This window comes from Anomaloglossus baeobatrachus, chromosome 3 (genome assembly GCF_048569485.1).
Source record: "Anomaloglossus baeobatrachus isolate aAnoBae1 chromosome 3, aAnoBae1.hap1, whole genome shotgun sequence".
NCBI lineage: Eukaryota > Metazoa > Chordata > Amphibia > Anura > Aromobatidae > Anomaloglossus > Anomaloglossus baeobatrachus.
In genome coordinates, this window is record NC_134355.1 from 326,151,278 (window position 1) to 326,176,224 (window position 24,947).

The 24,947-nt window shown below is 44.3% G+C and overlaps 1 protein-coding gene across 2 annotated transcripts in view; it reads left to right on the forward strand.

The window, feature by feature from the left end:
* Positions 1-6,688, forward strand: part of WASF1 (WASP family member 1) — a 223,208-nt gene extending 216,520 nt beyond the window's left edge. For both annotated transcript variants that reach the window (XM_075340055.1, XM_075340056.1), the window contains exon 9: positions 5,631-6,688. In XM_075340055.1, coding sequence (XP_075196170.1) covers positions 5,631-5,785 — 155 coding nt within the window. In that variant the 3' untranslated portion in view covers positions 5,786-6,688. The remainder of the gene's footprint in view (positions 1-5,630) is intronic.
* Positions 6,689-24,947: the final 18,259 nt, after the last annotated feature.

The following is a 24,947-nucleotide window of genomic DNA, read 5'->3' on the forward strand; positions in this document are numbered from 1 at the left end:
AAATGAAGGGAGCAGGAGCCGGCGTCTGGCAGCTGCGGTAAGCTGTAACCAGGGTAAACATCGGGTAACCAAGGGAAGACCTTTCCCTGGTTACCCGATATTTACCTTCGTTACCAGCATCCGCCGCTCTCGCTGCCAGTGCCGGCTCCCTGATCTCTGCACATGTAGCTGCAGTACACATCGGGTAATTAACCCGATGTGTACTGTAGCTAGGAGTGCAGGGGAGCCAGCGCTAAGCAGTGTGCGCGGCTCCCTGCTCTCTGCACATGTAGCTGCAGTACACATCGGTTAATTAACCCGATGTGTACTGTAGCTAGGAGTGCAGGGAGCCAGCGCTAAGCAGTGTGCGCGGCTCCCTGCTCTCTGCACATGTAGCTGCAGTACACATCGGTTAATTAACCCGATGTGTACTGTAGCTAGGAGTGCAGGGAGCCAGCGCTAAGCAGTGTACGCGGCTCCCTGCTCTCTGCACATGTAGCACAGTGATGCGTGACGTTATGATCGCTGCTTCTGCTGTGTTTTGACAGCTAAGCAGCGATCATAACAGCGACTTACAAGGTCGCTGTTGCGTCACATAAAATGGTGACGTAACAGCGACGTCGTTGCCGTTGTCGCTGTCGCTATGTGTGAACCCAGCTTTACTCCAGATGCTTTTTGATCTCTGTTTAGTGGTGTCCGGCTTTTCAGAAGTGCACAAACCTGTGGTCAGCCATGCTTTTGTACGCGCCTAAAAAGACGACTAAAACAAGGGACACTCCTGGATCATAGGTCAGACAGAGTCCTCAGTGACGCCCTCTGCCTTAGTATAGTGAATCTGCCATCAGTGGTTCTATTTGGATAACATATTTCAGAGGTTTACCTGGAAATGCCGGTGTAAGCGTTCAGCGTAGTTTTCAGGATAAATGTGAGCCGAGCCTTACTGCGATTTTGGAAGAAAGAAAGAACAAATCAACAGCAGGTCAAGAATTTATTTTATTTATTAAGCCATTCATCACGCAGCTTAAGTGATTAGGCGGCTTGGCTTTATTGGTCGGTGCGATTACTGCAAAACCAGATTTATATTGTTTTTTTTTATGTTTGGCTGCTATCACACACTAAAACCTTTTTTTTTTTTTTTTATTTATTAAAAAAAATAAAGTTTTTGCATTGCCATATTTTTCTGAAATTCTACCAAAAGAGTCATCTGAGGCCTTTTTTTTGTGGGACGAGTTGATGTTTTAATTGGTACCATTTTCAGGCACATACCATTTTTTTGATCACATTCTATTCCAATTTTTAGTAGGCAGAATAAACAAAACCCAACAATTTAGGATTTTTTTTATGCTATTCTGCATGTCATAAAAGTGATAAGACAGCTATATTCTTTGGGTCAGTACAATTAAAGTGATACCATATTTATATAGTTTATTTATGTTTTGCTGGTTCTGCACTATAAAAACTATTTTATAGAAAAAAGAATTGTTTTTGCATCACTATATTCTGAGAGCAATAACTTTTTTTTATTTTTCTGCTCATGAAGCTGTTCGGTAACTTTTTTTTTTGCAGGCAAGATGTTTGTTCCAGCTATACCATTTTTATGTACATTCAACTTTTTTTTTTTTTATTGCGTTTTTATTCCACTTTTTGTGCCGCGGTTTCATGAAATGGCATAGTTTTAATGCCAATTTTTTTTTTTTTTTTTTCGTTGCTCACTGAAGAGGCTAAATAGTATGACAGTTTTATAAGCTGGGTTGTTCCGCATGTGGCGATACCAAATATGTGTACTTTTTTTTGTGTATTTCTGTTTTTACATAAATTTACAAATTTATTGGTATAATGGGTTTTTTTGTGCTTTTTTTTTTTTAAATAATATTTTTACAATTTTTTTTAAACTTCTTTTTTTCATTTTACTTAGTCCTCTATTAGACTTTAACTTTCATTACTCTGATCACTGATATAATGCATTGCCATGCAACAGCATGGTAATGCATTACACTTGTCAGTGCCTTTAAGGCTATGTGCCCACGCTGCGGAAAATGCGCGGATTTTGGCGCGGATTTCTCGCGGAGAAGCCGCGGATTTTCCAGAAATCTGCAGCACAGCAACTCCACAGCCATTTCTATGGCATTTGGGAAATGCTGTGCCCACGCTGCGGATTTTTCCGCAGCGGAAATCGTGCGGATTTTCGTGCGGAAAAATCTGCAGCATGTCAATTATTGTTACGGATTTCTCCGCAGGGTCCCATATACTTACCTGCCTCACCGGAGTCACTTTCTCCGTCTGGTGCACAGGAGCGCGGTGAATCCAGGTACAGGAAGGAAGAGGTGGGCGGAGCCTGCACGAGCTCCGGTCATGTGACAGCCGGAGCTAGTTCAGGCCCGCCCACCTTCTCTTGCAGACGCTGAGAGAGTGACCCGGCTGCCGGAAAGCGAGGTGCTGCATGATGGAGGTAAGTATGAACTCCCCCGATCACTGCAGCACTTGTTCTGCATTGAGGATGCAGTGCCGAAGCCATGGTACTGTATCCTCAATGCAGAATGACCGCACCATATCCGGAGGACATTCCGCAGCATGGAAACAGACAGAAGTTGTGGTGCGGTTTCCTGGGAGCACCTGCGGAATGTCCTGCGGATATATCCGCAGGACAATATCACCGTGGGCACATAGCCTTAGACCATGCTCCTCGTGACGACTTTGCACACTCCCTCTCTTCCAGCCTCGTAAATGTTGCGATTGATAACGATTGTGGCATTTAGGGGGTTAAGCAGCCCAGGGAGGTGCAGTTACTGATCCTGGCTGTTTGAGCTGGGTCTCGGCAATAATTGTGTGGGCACAGCTCCTGTCCCCGCAGGATCGCAATGACGTACCCATACTTCATAGATAGGGAACACCCTCCCAACTATGACGTATGGATACGTCATAGGTTTTGAAGTGTTTAAAGTGGTTGTCCCATGAACATAGTTCATTTTAATTAATAGATCTTGGGATAATAACTTCCACAATTGTATGTATTTAAACAAACTGTTCATGTGCTGATAAAATCTTATATATGTGTCCCTGCTGTGTACTGTATAATGGCTGTGTCTGACTGTACAGGGACATAGTCTAATCATACCATATCTCCTGGGCCAGGGAGGAAGCAAAAAAGTATAAAGACATCACAGTATGGGATCCCAAATTATTCTTTTTGAAGTAAAACATTTTTAAAAACAGGCAGAGAAATGTTTTACCTCAAAGGCTATGTTCGCACGTTGCGTTTTTTTCCGCGTTTCTGCAGCGTTTTTAGCAGCAGCGTTTTAGCGCTAAAACGCATGCGTTTTTGATTGCCAGCAAAGTCTATGTGAAAAGCAGAAATCCTGTCTGCACTTTGCTTTTTTTTCAGCAGCGTTTAATTTGCATATTTGTGGTCAAAAACCATGCTGAAAAAGAAGCAGCATGTCAGTTGTTTTTGCCATTTCTGCAGCGTTTCCCTAACATTGGAGTCAATGAGAAATGGCAAAACGCAACCAAAATCACAATTCCTGCTTTTTTCATGCTTTTTATCTGCTTTTCCACTGCGTTTTTGGCTCCAAAAACGCATGCTTTTCTGGACAAAATTTAATGGGTTCTAATGTTCCTTTACACACACACAATAACCGAACATTTAAATGTTAAAAAAAATAGAAACTTCACCTATTTTTCTGATAAAATGTGCATAACCACTATTTTTTCATTAAAATTGATAATTTCCCATATAGTTTTATTAAAAGTTAATTTTATACTTTTTTTTCTCTTTTTTCATTCTTTTTGACTAATTCAACTTTATTTCTCAGTGTCTTGATCTCAAAAACGCATCTGCAGAAACGCAGGTGAAAACGCAGGTAAAAAGCGCTAAAACCGCGGTAAAACCGCATGCGTTTTTAGCGCTAAAAAATGGTCAAAAGCCATTTGGTCAAAAACCAAGGGAAGGAAAACGTGCAGAATAAACTGCAGGTACTCCGACGCAACATGCGAACATAGCCAAAGAAAGGATTGTTTGTAATCTTGTGCTGTAATGTCTGTATATTTTTTTGCATCCTCCCCTGCCCAGAAGATGTTCTATGATCAGACCATGTCCCTGTACGGCAGACACGGCCATTACACAGTACATAGCAGGGACACATATATAAGATTATCTCAGCACGGGAACACATCCAGTTGTGGAAATTTTTATTGTTCCAAGATCTATTGATTAAAACTTAAAGTATAGTGTTAGCATTATAGCACTCTGTTGTAATAGACAAATAATATTCGGTTTATCACTCTATTGCATATATTTGTGCTATACATAACTAACATTTACTGAACTGGATAGAGTTAAATAAATCTTGTTTGAAAAGACCTTATCAGTAGGGATGAGCGACAGCAAACTGTAAAATTAGGGGTTCGTACCGGACACCAAGTGTCTGGGGCTCAAACTCAAACACAGACTTTACTTGAACATAGACTTTTAAAAAAGTATGTGTCAGAGTTCGAGTGCTGTTCGTATGCGTTTGGTTGCACTGAAGCCTTTCAACAATCTACAAGCTTTATTGCCTGGGGAAAATGCCTGTATACTGCTGTGAACAAAATCAATAAATGAAAAAAAAGAGGTCCCACCAACTTTTGATAACCAGTGCAAGTAAAGCAGACAACTGTGGACTGCAGCCATCAGCTGTCTGCTTGCCCTGGCTGGTTACCAAAAATAGAAGGGATCCCACACCGTTTTTTAAAATTATTTAGATAAAGCCGACAGCTGGGGGCTGGTTTTATCAGGCTGGGAAGGCCAATGATTATTTGGCCTCTCCAGCCTAAAAATAGCTTGCAGCTAATCCAGAAGTGACCCATCCATTCGAGGGATCACTTCTGGAGCTTTCCCCGACTCTTCCCAATTACCCTGTTGCGGTGGCAATTGGGATAATGGTTTTCGGGTTGATCTCAGCTGGGAATAGACAGCTGGCATTAAGCCCAGTGGTTAGTAATGGAGAGGTGTCAATCAGACACCCCAATTACTAACCCAGTAAGTGTACAGTTAAAAAAAACCAGAAAGAAATAGTTCATTTGAATAAAGACTTTCCCACTCTCCCTCATTCACCAATTTATTAATTACAAAGAAATCCTTGAAGTTCCAATTTAATCCAATGGTATAATGTCCCACGACACCCATCGATTCCTATGGAGCTGCGAGGCTCCATGGGTCATTCACTGTTGGCGGCAGGCCCAGAATTTCTCAGCACCAAATTTTGGGTCCCCATTAACTTATATGGGTTCTGCCCAAACTTCCACAGGTCCGCTCATCCCTACATTAGTCATCTGTACTTTGAAGGGGACTCTATCTTAATTAAGCTTATCTGTATTAAAACATTACCTATAATTGTTGCAAAAATCTTGAATGGCACATTGTTGAATTTCTTTAGGGAACGTCTACCTAAGAAGGAAAATATTGGTTGCGGATTTTCTACAGATTCGCAATAAGAATTGACATGCTGCCGATCTAGAATCCACCTGCAGGTTCTACACAGATAGTTCTTTGCAGTGTGTGGATATCACTTGTGATATCTCATCTACTCCGTTATGGATCTTCCAATGCAGATCTGGATGTAAAATGATTTTGCGGTCATTAATGTATTTTTCTGCTTTTGTTAATATTTCAGGTATTCAGCTTCGTAAAGTGGAGGAACAACGTGAGCAAGAAGCCAAGCATGAACGCATTGAGAATGACGTAGCCACCATTTTGTCCCGGCGCATTGCTGTAGAATACAGCGACTCAGAAGATGATTCTGAGTTTGACGAGGTGGAGTGGGAATAAAATGTTATATATTACACTACAAACTGGAATGCTGATGTCAATTGTGGTGCTTGTTCTTTGAAAAAAGTTTGGTCATTTCTAGTGTTTTGTATCTCTAATAATTTATGCTACCACAATAAACTTTTTTTTTTTTTTTTTTTAGACTTTTTGTTTTATTTTTGTTTGTTTTTTACTTTTAGCTTACAGTAAAATTAGTATCTCCAAAATTTTACAGTGAATTTTACCGTTATTTTACTGGGAGGCTATAACTATGTTTCATTAGACCACTAAGTATTACGCAGCCATCAGTTTGTAGTATGGAGAATATATATATATATATATTATTTTTTTTTTTATTTACTATTTGTGCACTTTGTGAATTTTAATTTAATGAAGGTCACCGAAGATTAAAAATTCCAAGGGCAGCTGTATCTAATATAGGCCTTATTTTATTTGGTGAGGTTTTCAGAACATTAATCTTAGGTAACAATTTCTACTGCTTGAAGTTAGGTCTAAACACTGAGACAAATTGTAAAAAAAAGAAACAAATAAACTGTCTCCTACACTCCGAAAAAGGAACAATTTTTGTGCTTAGTGATGTGTTTTACACTACTGGATGCTACATCATTACACAGAATGGCTAGCACCGGCTGTGTGTGGAAAATAAGTTTGCATTATGGTTTTCAATATGTTGAAATGATTACGATTTGTTGTTGTTTTTTTTATTTTATTTTTATGATTGCCTTATTTGAATGCTGAGGTATTTTTTTATGTACATGTTGTTCGGTACTATTTTCGCCTGTATTCTAAAGTTAAAAAAGAAAAAAAAAATGTGAAAACTGACTTTAAACATTCGATGTAACTTATGTAACTGTTAAGAGAACAGGTTGATTTGATTTAATAAATTCCTCATTTTAAGTGGAACAGGTGTTGTCCTTCATTAGACGGGATAGGTAAGAAATCTCCAGTGGTGTAGTGGCCTCATCTAGTGGTCACCGTGAGAACTTCATGCAGCCTTTTTGTTCAAAAATATTGAAAAGTGATTTAGGAATAAGACAAAATATGAAATATACAGCAAAAATAATTTCATGGGTTTTTTTTTTTTTACATATCATGAACACAAATCTCAACATATGAACCATTACAGCTTAGCCTAAGAGTGGCCTCAATGAGCCAAAATCTCCTACACAGCACTACTCACAGAGAACATTAAATGAATGAGGAGAACACTGAGTATATGTGCAAAATATTGAAACGTTTATTAGGAAAAGCCACAATAAAGGACAATATTAAAAACAGATAAAACATCACCATAGAAAAGTATCATGGGGAAATAATTCAATCATTAGGACAGAGTAAAATGTTTCAGAGTGTATTTAAAGAGTTGTATTGAAATACCAAAGATACAAAAGGTAACCAAACACTATATAGTAATAGGATCAAGGTATCAAGCTAGAAAAATATAAAAACACTCTGAAGATGTCTGCCTAAAGTGTGGGTCCCAAGGGAGGGATTTGTGACAGAACCTGCACACACCAACTCCCATAAAAAATGGGGGAAGGTTATAATAAGGTGCGGGGCATAACCCTAGCTTAAGTAATATATCAAAATGACATAAGTGTCACAAATGTATAATAGACAAGAGGTTATACCGAGGCTATGAACATAAATATACCTTAGGTGAAACAGTGCAGAGACCGTAGGAGGTCAGTTCCCACAGAACTGGAATTCCCCAGATAGGAATCTGGTCTTCATCGACACGCGTTTCCCACGGTATAGTTGCTTTTTCAAGATGGAGAGGCACAAGGCCAGTGTGTAATAACTGGGATTATATATCACTCCCTTTAGTGTAAGATGACGTTTCAGCTGTTACAGAGAAGCTGCCAGAAGTGAGATTACTAAGTCACGCCCCGCCACTGAGCCAACGAGCGCACATGCAGCGCCAGGGACGCGTTACCTGGACAACCACACGGTGCGTCATATCAATCAGTCCTGGAGGGGCGCATGCGCAGCCACGATGCCACTGCACACGCGATCCGCCCGTAAGTAGCAGTGCGCCGCCAAAGCGACCCAGAGGACACGTCACCCGGGAGACCACGCATGCGCGCCAGGCGACACCGCCACCGGCGATGAGAAACATACAGAATTCAAATTACATTTGAATGTAATAAACCACAATTTCAAAAGGGGAATTACATGATTTTACTGACCCTACAGATGAACTTTAAAGGGAACATGTCACCAGATTTGGCCCTTATAAGCTGCGGCCAACAACAGTGAGCTCTTGTATACAGCATTCTAGAATACTGTATACAAGAGCTCAGGCCGGATCGGTCCAAGGGGTGTGGCTGGTCTCTGGTCCGGCGCCTCCTCAATCTTCTGCGATCTCTGTCGTCCTGCCCAGCCCCATGCATGACATGTCTGCAGGCTGAGTGCATACTCATTTCTCGAAGTGGTATGGCAAGGACAGCACCAGCAGCAGTTTAGCTAGGTGAGATTTTACTGATCAGACAAATGGATGTCTTGGAGCATACACCTGTTTCTTCTACCCACAATCTACCATGAATGTCTGGCAGTGCGACGGAGAAGGAGGAGGAAGAGTATTGAGTACAACAAAAGGTAATGGTGGATGCCGATAATGGTGATAATTACATCGACCAGCTAGTACTTGATGGTCTTGATATGCGGCCTGGCTGACATACAGACGAGCCTGAGATGAAGGGTTAGGATGACAAATTGATTATTCTGATTGCTGACTTGCATGTCCTAAATGAACAGGTGATGTCACTTCATGGACCAATGGAGGACTGCAGACTGCCAAAGATTCGCTGGTGGCAATGTGCATACGAACTCCCACACACAAGATGCCAGCACTTACAGCTCATCACTACCAGAGTGTTCAGTTACAGTATATCGCAAAACTGAGTACACGCCTCACATTTTTGTAAATATTTTTACATCTTTAATGAGATATGACACTTTGATACAGTGAATATAGATATATACTGTATTGCTTTGCCTACCCTAAATAATGATTCCAATAGAGATTTAAATTATATAAATAACTAAGGGAGGGCTTTATAAAATATTTTGGACTGAATATACTGGTCAAGCACGGAGTACCAAAAAACCTATACACAAGAAAGTGCTCAAAAGACCACAATTTGTATTCAAATATAATTTATTGAAAATGTTTCTTAAAATAAAAAAGATATATTGCAATAATCGTAAATGGCCACAAGGTGGCACTGTAACCATATGATACAGAGAAAAATTACAATAAATGTATGTTTATGCACATATTACAAATAAATATAGCTATTATATATATAGTTATAAATATAGTAATACTATAGCATGCCATTTAAGATATCAAAAATATAATCATATATACTATGTACAAATAATTTATAGAATGTTGATAATAAAAAGCTTTCTTTCAATAATATTGCTAGTCACAAAATTGATAAATACTGGTACTGACTATCTCCAGATAATATATATCAAATTAGTAATTTAACAGACCAGATAATTTAATAAAAATTAACCAGAGACATTGGAAACTGCATACCATATAGTAGCAACACCAGATGATATTAATTAACACTGTTATGTTGAAAAAAAGCTAATGCCAGTACTACTACCAGTCGAAAACATGTATAAGATGGAAATGCATAGCGATATCAACATGACAGCAAGATATGTATATCGTACTGTGGAAATATATGATAATATGGCAATATCATCCCCAAATTACTGGAGGGACTGAGAGTATATCATAGCTATTTATTGAAGCAAATTGCATGAAACGATGTACAAAAACCGGGGGGCACTCCAAGGTGCCACTCCAGGGTGCCAAGGTGGTATAACGTGCGTACAAAAAGTAAAAGAATATAGTGTACTACCTGTATCCACGTGGAGTCACTGTCAGATCCCTATGCGTGTTTCGGTGCAGTGCCTTCTTCCGGGGAAGTGACGTCACACTCAACATCATATCCCTATATAGTGCACTCAACCTATTGGTGCATACTAAAGGGTGAATGTCCCATGTTCATTGGCGCATGAAATTTTTGTATGTGTGTGGGTTGAATGGTAGGTTTGCATATGTTGTATATATCTCCGTGTACGGTCTGTGTAACCTATGTATGTTGACATAGGGTTGTGTATATGGGTTTTAGTTAGGTGTTCATGCATGTAGTATTTATGGGTGTTCAGTGTAATTACACATATTGTAATTATATAAGGGGATATGGCGGGGCGTAACACATTGTGTTCCATCCTAAATTATGATTATATATTGGTAATAAATTTAGAATACTGTTTGTATTAAATTATCTGGTCTGTTAAATTATTAATTTGATATATATTATTATGTTGAGATAGTCAGTACTAGTATTTATCAATTTTGTGACTAGTATATTATTGAAAGAAAGCTTTTTATTATCAACAGTCTATAAATTATTTGTATATAGTATATATGATTATATTTTTGATATCTTAAATAGCGTGGCATGCTATAGTATTACTATATTTATAACTATATATATAATAGCTATATTTATTTGTAATTTGTGCATAAACATACATTTATTTATTGTAATTTTTCTCTGTATCACATGGTTACAGTGCCACCTTGTGGCCATTTACGATTATTGAAATATCTTATATTTTAATGACATTTTCAATAAATTATATTTTAATACAAATTGTGGTCTTTTAAGCACTTTCTTGTGTATAGGCACTTTGATACAATGTAAAGTGGTCAGTGTACAGCTTGTATAACAATTTAAATTTGGTATGCCTTCTAAATGACTTAACACACAACCATTAATGTCAAAACCTCTTGCAACAAAAGTGAGTGCAACCCTAAGTGCAAATGGCCAATTAGCCATATTCCCTTCTCGTGTGACTTATTAGTGTTACAAGTTCTCATACTAGTCACTGGAAGTTCAACATGACACTTCATGACAAATAATGCTCTGAGGATCTGAAAATAAAGAATTGTTGCTGTACATAAAGATGGCCTAGGCTATAAGGAGATTGCAAATACTCTGAAACTGAGCTGTAGCTTTGTGGCCAAGACCATACAGCTGTTTAACCCCTTAACTACCGCGGGCAGTAAAATTACGTCCTAGCGGTCATAACGTTAATGCCCGCGGTCTGCCAGCAGCAGCATGCTGCGATCGGCGAACATCTAAGCTGATTTTCACAGCTGAGATGTGTGCCTGCTAGGCACAAGCAGAATCGTTATCTGCTCGTGCCATTTAACCCCTTAAATGGCGCTGTCAATATGTGACAGTGCCATTATAAGCGCGATCGCGGTAAACTTTTACCTACCGCCCGATACCGGAAGTCACGTGACGCGACCACGTGACTTCCGGTAGTTGTCATGGTAGCATAGGGTCATGTGATGACTCCTGTACTACACATGAATTGCTTTCACTTTCGCTGTGCTCGCGGCACAGTGAAAAAGAAAGTGAGCGTATCTGCTGTTTACAGCTATGTAGCTGTGATCAGCAGATAGTGCAGAGCGATCGGACTGCTGATCGCAATAGCCCCCTAGTGGGACTAGTAAAAATAAAAAAAAAAAAAGTTAAAAAAAGTTTTAAAAAATTTAAAAAAACAAAAAAACCTAAAAGTTCAAATCGCCCCCCATTCACCCCATTGAAAATTGAAGGGTTAATAAAATATACACACATTTGGTATCGCCGCGTTCAGAAACGCCCGTTCTATCAAAATATAAAATCAATTAATCTGATCAGTATACGGCGTAGCGGCAAAAAAAATCCAAACGTCAAAACGACTTTTTTGTCGCCACAACTTTTGCGCAAAATGCAATAAGAGGCAATCAAAACGTAGCATCTGCGCAAAAATAGTACCGTTAAAAACGTCAGCTCGAGACGCAAAAAATAAGCAGTCACTGAGCCATAGACCCCGAAAAATGAGAACACTATGGGTCATGGAATATGGCGTAAAACGTGCACCACTTTTTTCGGACAAACGTCCCATTTTTTTTAACCCCTTATATAAAAGTAAACCTATACATGTTTGGTGTATACGAACTCGCACTGACCTGAGGCATCACACCCAGACATCAGTTTTACCATATAGTGAACACAGTGAATAAAATATCTCAAAAACAATAGTGCTATCGCACTTTTTTTTGCAATTTTTCTGCATTTGAATTTTTTTTGCCGTTTTCCAGTACACTATATGGTAAAACTGATGGTTTCATTTAAAAGTACAGCTCGTTCCGCAAACAATGAGCCCTCACATGACCATATTGACTGAAAAATAAAAAAGTTACGTCTCAGAAAAAGAATGGCGAAAAAAAAAAGGGAAAGCGAAAAATCGGCCGGTCGTGAAGGGGTTAACAAGAATTGTTCCACTCAGAACAGGCCTTGCTATGGTCGGCCAAAAAAGTTGAGTGCACATGGCAAGCGTTCTATCCAGAAGTTGTCTTTTCAAAATGGATGTATGAGTGCTGCCAGCATTGCTGCAGGGGTTAAAGCAGTGGGGGGGGTCAGCCTGTCTGTGCTCAGTCTATATGCCACAAATTGCATCAAATTGGTCTCCATTGCGGTCATTCCAGAGTGAAACCTCTTATGATGCAGAAGACAGCCCGCAGTTAGCTGAAGACAAGCAGACTAAGAACATAGATTAATGGAACCATGTCCTGTGGTCTGATGAGACCAAGATAAATGTATTTGGTTCAGATCGTGTCAAGTGTGTGTGGCGATAACCAGGTGAGGAGTACAAAGCGAGTGTTTCTTGCCTACAGTTAAGGGGGGCATAATTTAGGCCCAGTGCCCACGCTATGTAGTTTTGACATGTATTTTCAGAAATCTGCAGCAAAATCTGCATGTCCATTGTGAAGCCAGCAAAGTCTATGAGAATTCAGAAGTGCTGTGCCCACGTTGCTTATTTCTTTGTCGCTCCATTGGGAGACCCAGACAATTGGGTGTATAGCTTCTGCCTCCGGAGGCCACACAAAGTATTACACTTTAAAAAGTGTAACCCCTCCCCTCTGCCTATACACCCTCCCGTGCATCACGGGCCCATCAGTTTTCATGCTTTGTGTTGAAGGAGGCACACATGCACACAATGCTCCACATTTTAGTCAGCAGCAGCTGCTGACTATTTCGGATGGAAGAAAAGAGGGCCCCTGAGGGCCCCCGGCATGCTCCCTTCTCACCCCACTGAGTCGGCGGTGTTGTTAAGGTTGAGGTACCCATTGCGGGTACAGAGGCTGGAGCCCACATGCCGTTTTCCTTCCCCATCCCTTAGGGGCTCTGGGTGAAGTGGGATCCTAACCGGTCATCCAGGCACTGGGACCGGGCTCCCTCCGCAGCCCCTGGTGGTATCTGCCGGACAGGAGACTGAGTATCGTCAGGGACAAGGCCCTGCAACTACAGGTACTCTGTGTCCCCTTTGGGACGGTGCATGGAGCACCTGGGCCTCAGACGCTGCAGCGCCTGCAGTGTTGTTTTTTTGTCCGGGACTACCGCGCCGACCGTGCCTGCTTGCCGGCCGCGGTTTTTACTTTAGTCCCCGGCTTTTGCGGCCTAGTACATTAAACTCCGGCCCCCGGGCCTGCCAGTCAGGGGCAAGGGCGGGACAGTCGGTCTGACGCCGACAGTGAGGGCTGGAGCACACATAGCTGTCCTCCTCCCCCCTCACTAATCCCTATGGGGCACCACATTCCCGCACTTTTGTAAGTTACGCCCACGGCTCCCTCCTCCCCTGTGAACGCCGACAGCCATGTTTTAACACATCCTGCCGGTGGAGGACTTCTGGCTGCAGCTCTGGGAGACCCGAGGCAGGGAATCTGGTGGCCACACACCGCTGGAGCGGTTGGTAAGCCACACCGGTTACCGGTGCTGGTCCCCATTGGGTGCTGAACTGTATATAGATACATTATATTTGTATACTTTTTCTGGTTCAGCTGTACTGTTAACTTGTGGCTATATACCCTCAGTGGTCACGCTCCTGGGAGACAACAGCATGTCGTTCACAAGGAGCAAGGGGGCCAAGGCACAGGGTTATTTTGCTACCTGTACCTCTTGTGAGGCTATGTTACCTGCAGGTTCCACCTACCCTCACTGTGAGCAATGCTCGGCCCCTCTGGCACTCGCTCAGCCGGAGCCTGAGGCACTAGGGGGTCCCTCGGCCCAGGTAGAACCGCCGGCCCCCCCCTGTCCAGATGGCAGGGACAGAGTTTGCTGTTTTAGCCGACAAACTCTGAGTCGCTTTCTCATTCCATGACTCAGTCTATGGATAAATGGTCTGCTAAGTTTCTAGAGGTTTTGCAGTCCAGACCGGCCCTTACACAGGCCCCGGGCACTGCGGGATCACCCCCAGGCCCCTCTCGGTCTGCGTCTAAGCGTGTTCCTGGTGTGGCCTCTAGTTATTACGTGCAGGACTCCGGCACGGACCGCAGTCCCAGACCAGCTAAGCGGGCTCGCTTAGAATCTTCCCCGACTTCATCACGCAGTTCGGGGTCTCAGCTTGAGGATTCTCTAGAGGAGGAGGCGGAGGTTGCAGCTCAGGACTCTGACCCTGACGTTGCTCTCAATCTGGATACACCTGAAGGGGACGCCATAGTAAATGACCTTATAGCGTCCATCAACCAGGTGCTAGATCTGTCTCCCCCAACTCCGCCTACAGAGGATTCGGCTTCACAACAGGAGAAACACCAGTTTAGGTTTCCTAAACGTACCCGGAGTGCTTTCTTCGATCACTCTAACTTTAGAGATGCTGTCCAGAAGCACAGGGCTTTCCCGGACAAGCGCTTTACTAAACGCCTTAATGACACACGTTACCCCTTCCCCGCTGACGTGGTTAAGGGTTGGGCTCAGTGTCCCAAGGTGGATCCTCCAGTCTCTAGACTGGCGGCTAGATCCGTAGTAGCAGTGGCTGACGGTGCATCGCTCAAGGATGCCACGGACAGGCAGATAGAGCTCCTAATGAAATCCATCTATGAAGCCATAGGCGCGTCTTTTGCCCCAGCCTTTGCAGCTGTGTGGGCACTCCAGGCTATCTCAGCTTGTCTGTCTGAGATTAATGCGGTCACCCGTACCGCTGCGCCACAAGTAACATCTTTGACTTCTCAGGCGTCAGTATTTGCATCCTACGCCATGAATGCTGTCCTGGACTCGGCTAGCCGTACAGGGGTAGCATCCGCCAATTCTGTGGCAGTCCGCAGGGCCATGTGGCTACGCGAATGGAAGGCAGACTCTGCTTCCAAAAAGTTCTTGACCGGTTTGCCTTTTTCTGGCGACCGACTGTTTGGCGAGCGATTGGATGAAATTATTAAGCAATCCAAGGGAAAGGACTCGTCCTTACCCCAACCCAAACCAAACAGACCTCAGCAACGGAAAGTTCAAGCGAGGTTTCGGTCCTTTCGGCCCTCAGCCAGATCCCAACCCTCCTCGTCCAACAGGCCACAGAAGAGCCAGAGGAACTCTTCTGCATGGCGGTCTAAGTCACGTCCTCCAAAGACCGCCGGAGGCACCGTCTCCAAGGCGGCCTCCTCATGACTTTCGGCCGCCCCAAACCGCATCCTCGGTCGGTGGCAGGCTCTCCCGCTTTTGCGACGCCTGGTGGCCACATGTCCAAGACCGATGGGTGAGGGACATTCTGTCTCACGGTTACAGGATAGAGTTCAGCTCTCGTCCTCCGACTCGTTTTTTCAGAACATCTCCGCCCCCCGAGCGGACCGTTGCGCTTTTTCAGGCGGTGGACACTCTGAAAACAGAAGGAGTGGTGATCCCCATTCCCCTTCAGGAACGCGGTCACGGTTTTTACTCCAATCTGTTCGTGGTGCCAAAAAAGGACGGCTCATTCCGTCCCGTTTTGGACCTCAAATTGCTCAACAGACATGTGACAACCAGGCGGTTTCGCATGGAATCCCTCCGATCTGTCATCGCTTCGATGTCCCAAGGAGACTTCCTAGCATCAATCGACATCAAAGATGCCTATCTCCATGTGCCGATCGCTCAAGAGCATCAACGCTTCCTGCGTTTCGCCATCGGGGACGAACACCTTCAGTTTGTGGCACTGCCTTTCGGCCTGGCGACAGCCCCACGGGTCTTCACCAAGGTCATGGCATCCGTCGTAGCGATCCTACACTCTCAGGGCCACTCGGTGATCCCTTACCTAGACAATCTCCTAGTCAAGGCACCCTCACGGGTGGCTTGTCAACACAGTCTGACCGTTGCTCTGGAGACTCTCCAGAGGTTCGGGTGGATCATCAATTTTCCAAAGTCAAAATTGTCTCCGACCCAGTCACTGACGTACCTAGGGATGGAGTTTCATACTCTCTCAGCGATGGTCAAGCTGCCGCTGGACAAACAGCGGTCGCTGCAGACAGGGGTGCAATCCCTTCTTCGGGCCCAGTCGCACCCCTTGAGACGCCTCATGCACTTCCTGGGGAAGATGGTGGCAGCAATGGAGGCGGTTCCATTTGCGCAATTTCATCTGCGTCCACTCCAATGGGACATTCTCCGCAAATGGGACAAGAGGCCGACGTCCTTAGACAGGAACGTCTCGCTGTCTCTGGAAGCCAAGACCTCTTCTTCGGTGGTGGCTTCTCCCCACTTCTCTGTCGAAAGGGAAATCCTTTCTGCCCCCATCCTGGGCTGTAGTCACGACGGACACGAGCCTGTCAGGATGGGGAGCGGTTTTTCTCCACCACAAGGCTCAGGGAACCTGGACTCCGACAGAGTCCTCCCTTCAGATCAATGTTCTGGAGATAAGGGCAGTGTATCTAGCCCTCAAGGCGTTCCATCGGTGGCTCGAGGGCAGGCAGATCCGCATACAGTCGGACAACGCCACGGCGGTTGCGTACATCAACCACCAGGGTGGCACTCGCAGTCGTCAAGCCTTCCAAGAAGTCCGGCGGATTCTGCTGTGGGCGGAGGCCACAGCCTCCACCATCTCCACGGTTCACATTCCGGGCGTAGAAAACTGGGAAGCAGACTTCCTCAGTCGCCAGGGCATGGACGCGGGGGAATGGTCTCTCCACCCGGACGTGTTTCAAGAGATCTGTTGCCGCTGGGGAACGCCGGACGTCGATCTCATGGCGTCTCGGCACAACAACAAGGTCCCGGCATTCATGGCACGGTCTCAGGACCACAGAGCTCTGGCGGCGGACGCCTTAGTTCAGGATTGGTCGCAGTTTCAACTGCCTTATGTATTCCCTCCTCTGGCAATGCTGCCCAGAGTGTTGCGCAAGATCAGGTCCGACTGCCGCCGCGCCATCCTCGTCGCTCCAGATTGGCCGAGGCGGTCGTGGTACCCGGATCTGTGGCATCTCACGGTGGGGCAACCGTGGGCGCTCCCAGACCGACCAGACTTGCTATCTCAAGGGCCATTTTTCCATCTGAATTCTGCGGCCCTCAACCTGACTGTGTGGCCATTGAGTCCTGGCTCTTAGCGTCTTCAGGGTTGTCTCAAGATGTCATTGCCACTATGAGACAGGCCAGGAAACCAACGTCAGCCAAGATCTATCACAGAACTTGGAGGATCTTCTTAGCCTGGTGCTCTGAGAGGGGGTTTATCCCCTGGCCGTTTGCCTTACCCAGGTTTCTTTCCTTCCTTCAATCGGGATTGGACAAGGGTTTGTCTCTCGGCTCTCTCAAAGGTCAAGTCTCGGCGCTTTCCGTGTTTTTTCAAAAGCGTCTAGCCAGGCTTCCGCAGGTCCGCACGTTCCTGCAGGGAGTTTGCCACATAGTCCCACCTTACAAGCGTCCGCTGGAACCCTGGGATCTCAACATGGTTCTACGGGCTCTTCAAAAACCACCTTTTGAGCCGCTGCGGGATGTCTCTCTATCACGTCTTTCGCAGAAGGTGGCATTTCTAGTGGCGGTTACTTCACTCCGTAGAGTGTCAGAGCTTGCAGCGCTGTCATGCAAAGGCCCTTTCCTGGTATTTCACCAAGATAAGGTGGTTCTGCGTCCGGTCCCGGACTTTCTCCCTAAGGTGGTGTCCACTTTTCATCTCAATCAGGATATCTCCTTACCTTCATTTTGCCCTCATCCAATTCACCAATGTGAAAAGGATTTGCATTTGTTAGATCTAGTGAGAGCACTCCGGATCTACGTGTCTCGCACGGCGCCACTGCGCCGCTCTGATGCGCTCTTTGTCCTTGTCGCTGGCCAGCGTAAGGGGTCGCAGGCTTCCAAGTCAACCTTGGCTCGGTGGATCAAGGAACCGATTTTTGAAGCCTACCGTTCTTCTGGGCTTCCGATTCCTTCAGGGCTGAAAGCCCATTCTACCAGAGCCGTGGGTGCGTCCTGGGCATTGCGGCACCAGGCTACGGCTCAGCAGGTGTGTCAGGCGGCTACCTGGTCGAGTCTGCACACTTTCACAAAACACTATCAGGTGCATGCCTATGCTTCGGCAGATGCCAGCCTAGGTAGGCGAGTCCTTCAGGCGGTGGTTGCCCACCTGTAAGAGGGGGCCGTTGTTTCGGCTCTTTTTATCGAGGTATTCTTTTACCCACCCAGGGACTGCTTTTGGACGTCCCAATTGTCTGGGTCTCCCAATGGAGCGACAAAGAAGAAGGGAATTTTGTTTACTTACCGTAAATTCCTTTTCTTCTAGCTCCTATTGGGAGACCCAGCACCCGCCCCTGTTCCCTTCGGGCTTTTTGTTCTTTTGTGTACACATGTTGTTCATGTTGAATTGTTCTTTTGGTTCATGGTTTCAGTTCTCCGAACATCCTTCGGATTGAATTTACCTTAGACCAATTTATAAGTTTCCTCCTTCCTGCTTTGGCACCAAAACTGATGGGCCCGTGATGCACGGCAGGGTGTATAGGCAGAGGGGAGGGGTTACACTTTTTAAAGTGTAATACTTTGTGTGGCCTCCGGAGGCAGAAGCTATACACCCAATTGTCTGGGTCTCCCAATAGGAGCTAGAAGAAAAGGAATTTACGGTAAGTAAACAAAATTCCCTTCTTTTCCCTTGCGTATTTGGTGCAGATTTGGTGCAGAAAAAAAGAAATCCGCACCAAATACGCAAGGGAAAAATACTTAATGTAGGCACAGCACTTCTGAATTCTCATAGACTTTGCTGGCTTCACAATGGACATGCAGATTTTGCTGCAGATTTCTGAAAATTTGCGTCAAAATACGCAGAGTGGGCACAGGGCCTTACGGTGATGCAATTCAAGTTATGCATCCACGTCTTAAACCCGTCTGCATTCCAAATTATGAGTCATTTGTCAGTTAGCATGCATGCTATTCGTCCACACAGATCAACACTAAATCACCTCATAAGAACAGTCCATCCAAAACTCAAAAAACTTGATCAAGGCCGAGATTAAGGATTTTCCCTAATGCTATTCTTCTCCTAGGAACATATAAATGAAGGGAGAACCGGTTTAAATGCCGCGCTAAAAGCCACAGACATTGTAGATAAAAAGATTTCCTTTTATTTTACAGTTCTACGCGTTTCAGAGACATCTCTGTCTCCTTCTTCAGGAAAAAGAAATCATATATGATTTTTTTTTTTCCTGAGGAAGGAGACGGAGATGTCTCTGAAACGCGTAGAACTGTAAAATAAAAGGAAATCTTTGAAGAACAGGATCCCAGACCTTATCAATTACATCAATTATTGATTGGACCTGTCACACATAGATGTAATTGATAAGGTCTGGGATCCTTGACTTCAATTGAGAGAAGATTTGAAAGAGGAGTTTTCAATGGTTTTCTGCTAAAGTACTGAGCGGAAGGTGGGTGCCCTGGCTGTATTTAGTGGATGGTAATGTGTTCTTTCATGATCCTAGGAGAAGAATAGCATGCATGCACTGATCTGTGTGGACGAATAGCATGCATGCTAACTGACAAATGACTCATGATTTGGAATGCAGATGGGTTTAAGACGTGGATGCATAACTTGAATTACATCACCCTAAATTATGCCCCCCTTAACAGAGTCAAGCATAATTGTGGCAGTGTCAAGGTTTGGGGCTGCAGGCTGTGGGGAGGTCCAATTGATTGAGGAAACCATGAATACCAACATGTACTGTGACATACTGAAGATAAGCATGATCCCCTCCCTTTGGAAACTGAGCCACAGGGCAATATTCCAACATAATAACGGCCCCAAACACACCTCCAAGATGACCACTGCCTTGCTAAAGAAACTGAAGGTAAAGATGCTGGACTGACCAAGGGTGTCTCCAGACATAAACACTATTGAGCATCTGTGTGGCATCCTCAAACGCAAGGTGGAGGAGGACAAGGTCTCTAACATCCACCAGCTCCGTGAAGAAGATTACATTGGCAACCTGTGAAATTCTAGTGAAGTCCATGCCCAAGAGAGTTAAGACAGTGCTTAAAAATAATGGTTGCAACTAAAAATATTGACACTTTGGCAACAATTTGACCATTTTCACTTAGGGTTGTAGTCACTTTTGATGTCAGTGCTTTTGACAATTGCTGTGTGTTGAGTTCTTTAGAGGGCACTCCAAATTTATACTGTTATACAAGCTGGACACTAACTACTTCACATCGTATCAAGATGTTATATCTTCAGTGTTGTCCCATAAAAAATATTTACAAAAATGTGAGGTTTATACTCACTTTTGTGAAATACTGTACTGTGGAACCTCCTCCACCAACAGCATGTGCAGCATTACCTGCTGTAGAGCTGACCGCAGAAGAGGCAGATTTTGTCCCAAAGATTTTTATGGCCTCTTATTGCCTTCATTCTTTATTGCTGGGGCTAACATCCTCCTCCTTGGCTAACATGACTTCCTTGGCACTCTTATTTTTTCACAGGTCTTGTCCACCACAGAATTATTATTGTCATATGGAGGAATATGGGGAGTGTATTATAGTATATGAAGGACTATGGGGTGCATTAGACGATATGGAGGACTATGTGAGGGCCATTATACTATATGGAGGACTATGTAAGGCCCATTACTACAGTGCCTACAAGTAGTATTCAACCCCCTGCAGATTTAGCAGGTTTGATAAGATGCAAATAAGTTAGAGCCTGCAAACTTCAAACAAGAGCAGGATTTATTAACAGATGCATAAATCTTACAAACCAACAAGTTATGTTGCTCAGTTAAATTTTAATACATTTTCAACATAAAAGTGTGGGTCAATTATTATTCAACCCCTAGGTTTAATATTTTGTGGAATAACCCTTGTTTGCAATTACAGCTAATAATCGTCTTTTATAAGACCTGATCAGGCCGGCACAGGTCTCTGGAGTTATCTTGGCCCACTCCTCCATGCAGATCTTCTCCAAGTTATCTAGGTTCTTTGGGTGTCTCATGTGGACTTTAATCTTGAGCTCCTTCCACAAGTTTTCAATTGGGTTAAGGTCAGGAGACTGACTAGGCCACTGCAACACCTTGATTTTTTCCCTCTTGAACAAGGCCTTGGTTTTCTTGGCTGTGTGCTTTGGGTCGTTGTCTTGTTGGAAGATGAAATGACGACCCATCTTAAGATCCTTGATGGAGGAGCGGAGGTTCTTGGCCAAAATCTCCAGGTAGGCCGTGCTATCCATCTTCCCATGGATGCGGACCAGATGGCCAGGGCCCTTGGCTGAGAAACAGCCCCACAGCATGATGCTGCCACCACCATGCTTTACTGTAGGGATGGTATTCTTGGGGTCGTATGCAGTGCCATCCAGTCTCCAAACGTCACGTTTGTGGTTGGCACCAAAGATCTCGATCTTGGTCTCATCAGACCAGAGAACCTTGAACCAGTCTGTCTCAGAGTCCTCCAAGTGATCATGAGCAAACTGTAGATGAGCCTTGACATGACGCTTTGAAAGTAAAGGTACCTTACGGGCTCGTCTGGAACGGAGACCATTGCGGTGGAGTACGTTACTTATGGTATCGACTGAAACCAATGTCCCCACTGCCATGAGATCTTCCCGGAGCTCCTTCCTTGTTGTCCTTGGGTTAGCCTTGACTCTTCGGACAAGCCTGGCCTCGGCACGGGTGGAAACTTTCAAAGGCTGTCCAGGCCGTGGAAGGCTAACAGTAGTTCCATAAGCCTTCCACTTCCGGATGATGCTCCCAACAGTGGAGACAGGTAGGCCCAACTCCTTGGAAAGGGTTTTGTACCCCTTGCCAGCCTTGTGACCCTCCACGATCTTGTCTCTGATGGCCTTGGAATGCTCCTTTGTCTTTCCCATGTTGACCAAGTATGAGTGCTGTTCACAAGTTTGGGGAGGGTCTTAATTAGTCAGAAAATGATGGAAAAAGAGATAATTAATCCAAACATGTGAAGCTCATTGTTCTTTGTGTGCCTGAAATACTTCTTAATACTTTAGGGGAACCAAACAGAATTCTGGTGGTTTGAGGGGTTGAATAATAAATGACCTCTGAATAAACTTTTCACAATTTAAAAAAAAAAATAAAAAAAGAAATAACATTCTTTTTTGCTGCAGTGCATTTCACACTTCCAGGCTGATCTACAGTCCAAATGTCACAATGCCAAGTTAATTCTGAATGTGTAAACCTGCTAAATCTGCAGGGGGTTGAATACTACTTGTAGGCACTGTATATGGTGGACTAGGAGACCCATTATACTACTGTGTTTTTCCAAAAATAAGCCCTCCCCCAAAAATAAGCCCTAGCAGGGATTTTCAGCATTTTCGGAGCAAGGCTTAAGTATAAGCACTCCCCGAAAATATGCCCTAGTCGCGGATCAATAATGAAGTATCTGTGCAACTAAAAAAGTTAGATACTGCAAGATACTATATTATACACAGCGGGCACCAGGTAATCACACTCACCCGACGCTGAGCGACAGGACCTGCAGTGATCGCACCCTCGCACACACACAATAAGATCTCACACACACACACACACATTCGATCTCGCACACAAACATCAAATTGCACACACAAACATCGGATCACACACATAAACATCGGATCACACACACAAACATCGCATCACACACATCAGATAGCACACATACCACATCCAGCGACACCGATCTCTTCTCGCCGGCAGAATCCTGAGAGGCTGTGCGGTGGAGCACAAGGACCTGCGGACACACGTGACTTCCTCCCATCATTCCCTGCGGCCGGCAGCGATGGATGTGATGTGATGTGCGTGTGTGCGCGATCTGCAATCTACTGTGTGTGTGTGTTTGTGTCAGTGTGTCAGCCAGCAGCAGGGGAGGATGGCGTGAAGCACCCACTGGAGATCATAGGAGGACCTGGGAGCCACGCAGACGTCCGAGTCTGGTAAGAATGCGTCTCCTGGCAAGTGGGGGGGGGGTCTGCTTTTTTGGGGGGTAAACTTACCCCCCAACCGTGTTTCTCCAAGAATAAGACCTCCACCAAAAATAAGCCATGGTGCTATTTTTGGCGGGGGGGGGGGGGAAGTATAACACAGTGCTTTATTTTTGGAAAAACACGGTATATGGAAGGCTTTGTGGGGCCATTATAATATATGGAGGGTTATGAGGGAGCCTTTATACTTTATCTAGAGTTATATGAGGGCAATTATATTGTGTGAAAGAAATTATACAGTGTGAAGGATTGTGTGGGGTCCGTCATACTGTGCGGAGGGCTGTGTAGGAGCCATTATACTATTTGGACGATAGTATGGGTCATTATACTGCATGGAGGGCTGTGTGGGGGGTCACAGTTGGGGATCTTACTGTGTCAGGGTCACCATTCATTTCCAGGGTAGTTGAAGGGGGGTACAGGAGGGTCATCATACTGTGTGTGGAGGATATTGTGGAAGAATTTACTGTGGGGTAGCATACAGTGTATGGGGGGCACTTTTGTTGCCATCATATTTTATGGCTGCAATGAAAGAGGAATCTAGGGGCTTCAATATGAGGAAAATTACTTGGTAAGGGCTGTAAAGTTGGGAGATATGCTCTTCTGTGACCCAGCTGAATATTTTATTTATTATTTTTTTTATTTTTAGGGGGGCCCACTTAGAAATCACGGGGCCCCATAGCAGAATTTCTATGTACGCCCCTGCTCAGAGTAATAAGGCTTGCAGACAGTATATATCTATCTATCTATCTATCTTTCTATCTAGACATATCTATATATATCTAGACATATCTATCGCGATCATAGAGGGTGCGATGGCAACCATGAAGAAAGAGTGCATGGAGCTGCCTATTACAGCTGAATGTGTTAGCTTGGACACATATTGATTTAAAATGCACTGCAATAGTTATAGAAGCTGTGAAAGCAAACATGAATTACTTCAATTAAAGATATTTATGGTAAGTCACTGATACTGATCTACAGAACGTCTATGCATATTTGTCACTGGAAATTAGTGATAAGCGAGCGTGCTCCCCACTGCTCGATACTGGATCGAGCAACAGGGTGCTCGGGTATGTTCGTTACTTGATTATCACGGGTGCTAGTGTCCCCGCCCCACGTGTTTTGCGCCTGTTAGCCAATCAACATGTGCGGATTGCCTGATATACACAATAATGCTCTAGCCATGTTGGCTACTGGCATTACTGTGATTGGCAGGCTGCATCGGGTCTTATATAAGACCCAGTGATGCGATGCTCGGCACACTCTCCTCTGGAAGCATTTTAGGGAGAGTTGATCTATGAGGGAAAGTTTAGATTAGAGCCGCCATAAAAGCAGTGCAATATTCTAATATTGCAACAATTGTATACCCTTGCTGTGCCATTAAAACAAAAGTTCTTTTCATGGCTACATACAGTCCTTTCTCTAGTAAAACTGCTGTTAATGAAGGGATAGCTGGTGGAGGAGAGACAGTTTTGGATTAGAGGCATATAGGCATGGTTTATTGCATTACAGACATTCTATAGGTATACTCCACACAGCCTGCAGCCCCAAACCTTGACACTAACACAATTATGCTTGACTCTGTTAAGGGGGGCATAATTTAGGGTGATGCAATTCAAGTTATGCATCCACGTCTTAAACCCGTCTGCATTCCAAATCATGAGTCATTTGTCAGTTAGCATGCATGCTATTCGTCCACACAGATCAGTGCATGCATGCTATTCTTCTCCTAGGAACATGAAAGAACACATTACCATCCACTAAATACAGCCAGGGCACCCACCTTCCGCTCAGTACTTTAGCAGGAAACCATTGAAAACTCCCCTTTCAAATCTTCTCTCCATTGAAGACAAGGATCCCAGACCTTATCAATTACATCTATGTGTGACAGGTCCAATCAATAATT